The sequence below is a fragment of the Crocodylus porosus genome, unplaced genomic scaffold, assembly GCF_001723895.1.
Source record: "Crocodylus porosus isolate Cpor-Errol unplaced genomic scaffold, CroPor_comp1, whole genome shotgun sequence".
Classification (NCBI taxonomy): Eukaryota; Metazoa; Chordata; order Crocodylia; family Crocodylidae; genus Crocodylus; species Crocodylus porosus.
Window position 1 is genome coordinate 102,288,712 of NW_017728886.1, and position 1,614 is coordinate 102,290,325.

The window sequence follows — 1,614 nt, forward strand, 5'->3', positions numbered from 1 at the left end:
AAAAAAAAAAAAAAAAGTGAAATGCTGTGATATGCATTTTAATGTTGTACCCTTCAAATGCAGTTAAATATAAAATTCTACTATTATAAAAGCCTTAGTCTGTCTGTAATGTTTTATTTGCTCTTTGGTTGTCTGAAACAACTAATCAGAGTGTTCAACAGTGTTCCAGACAGGCTGCGGCAGTGCAGCAAAGCTCCGCCATGACAGAGGGGATGGAGCAGGAGGGGACCCAGACCCAAAGTGGGGTGGGAAGAATAAGCTCGGGCCTGGAATGGCAGAGGCAGAGGCTGGCGGGAGCAGGTCCAGTCCTGAAGCAGCAGGGGGGAGTGAGCCCAGCCTCAAAACGGTGGGGGGGGTGCAGTTTGCTAGTGTAATATCAAATGAGGAGAGAATCTTAATTTCAGTGCTGCACCGTGTATTTGTTTTGCAAAGGATCAATTTAAATTCTGAGCTAAGTGCTAATCCAGCCAGATCCAGCTGTAAGCACTGTGATCCATCTCACAGGGCTTGCCATGGGAATGGAAATTTTGGAGGCAGGAAAGCAATGCTACTGCTACTGCTCCTAAACTTCTGGACCCATGGGGATCCCCAGGCCCTGCATACTCAATTGGGCATCTGATCCTGGTTTACAGGGCTAAATGAGAGCAGCACAGGCCACTGGGCCCAATCCTGACCTGTGGGACTATTGAGGAGTGTGGACCACAGTCCTAGCATGTGAGGCTTGATCTGGCCTGTGGATTGGCTCTGTGCCACTCATCTGGCCCGTGGGGCCAAAATCTTGAGTACCGTGGGATTACAGAAACATTGTTTTTGGTCAGGTACTGTTACGCTATATGTTTCTATGAATTGCATATGCCCAAGGAAAAGATCTTTGAAAAGGGGTGGGGGTGTTGTTATTATCAGGCCTGCTTGAGAATATTTTCTCAGGCCATCAGGCTGGACAGGCTTCCTATTATGCTGTTTTGGGTCCTTCCATAAGAGTTCTATAAATCCTGCGTAGAGTTTGTATATGGTGGAAAACTGCTGAGTTCTTTGCTTGAGGTGCAGATTATCAAGCTCTGAAATCTTACCTTGGTAGATCCTATATAGAACCTCTGACATTGCTGAAGTATTTTTTTTTGATTTTAGAACTTCATTCAGTTTTGTTCATAAATCAGTAACTTGGAGGTTTAATTACTTTTACTGACTTCTTCTCAGTTTCTCAGCTACAGATGAGCTGCCCAGAATAAGAATGCACCCCTGATACCAAGCATGTTTGCATATTGCTATGAAGAGAAACCTTTTTTGTTTTCTATTTCCTAATTAAAATTCACTCTGAGCCTATTAAATTTCTTCTAGAAGCTATGTATAATCTTGTATTTCATGGTGAATGTGGTCTGCAACATCTTTTGTATTTTTGTTTCCATTAGTAAAGCGAAAACTTACAAAGGACATAACCTGTCTAAAGGATTTTATGGAGGATCCCAAAAGAGAAGAACCTCTAGTTGGTAAGTGTTTTGTTTTATTCAAATGAGCTTTCCTTTGCTTTTCATAGACATCAGGGCTGGAAGGGACCTCGGGAGATCATCGAGTCCAGCCCCCTGCCCAAAGGGCAGGAAGTCAGCTGGGGTCATA

The 1,614-nt window shown here is 43.6% G+C and overlaps 1 protein-coding gene across 1 annotated transcript in view; it reads left to right on the plus strand.

Annotated features, from left to right (window-relative positions):
- The window catches only part of LOC109313433, a 24,082-nt gene that overhangs the window by 1,616 nt on the left and 20,852 nt on the right, over positions 1-1,614 (plus strand). The window contains exon 2 of the mRNA XM_019539989.1: positions 1,410-1,487. Within this exon, the coding sequence (XP_019395534.1) occupies positions 1,410-1,487 (78 nt within the window). The remainder of the gene's footprint in view (positions 1-1,409; positions 1,488-1,614) is intronic.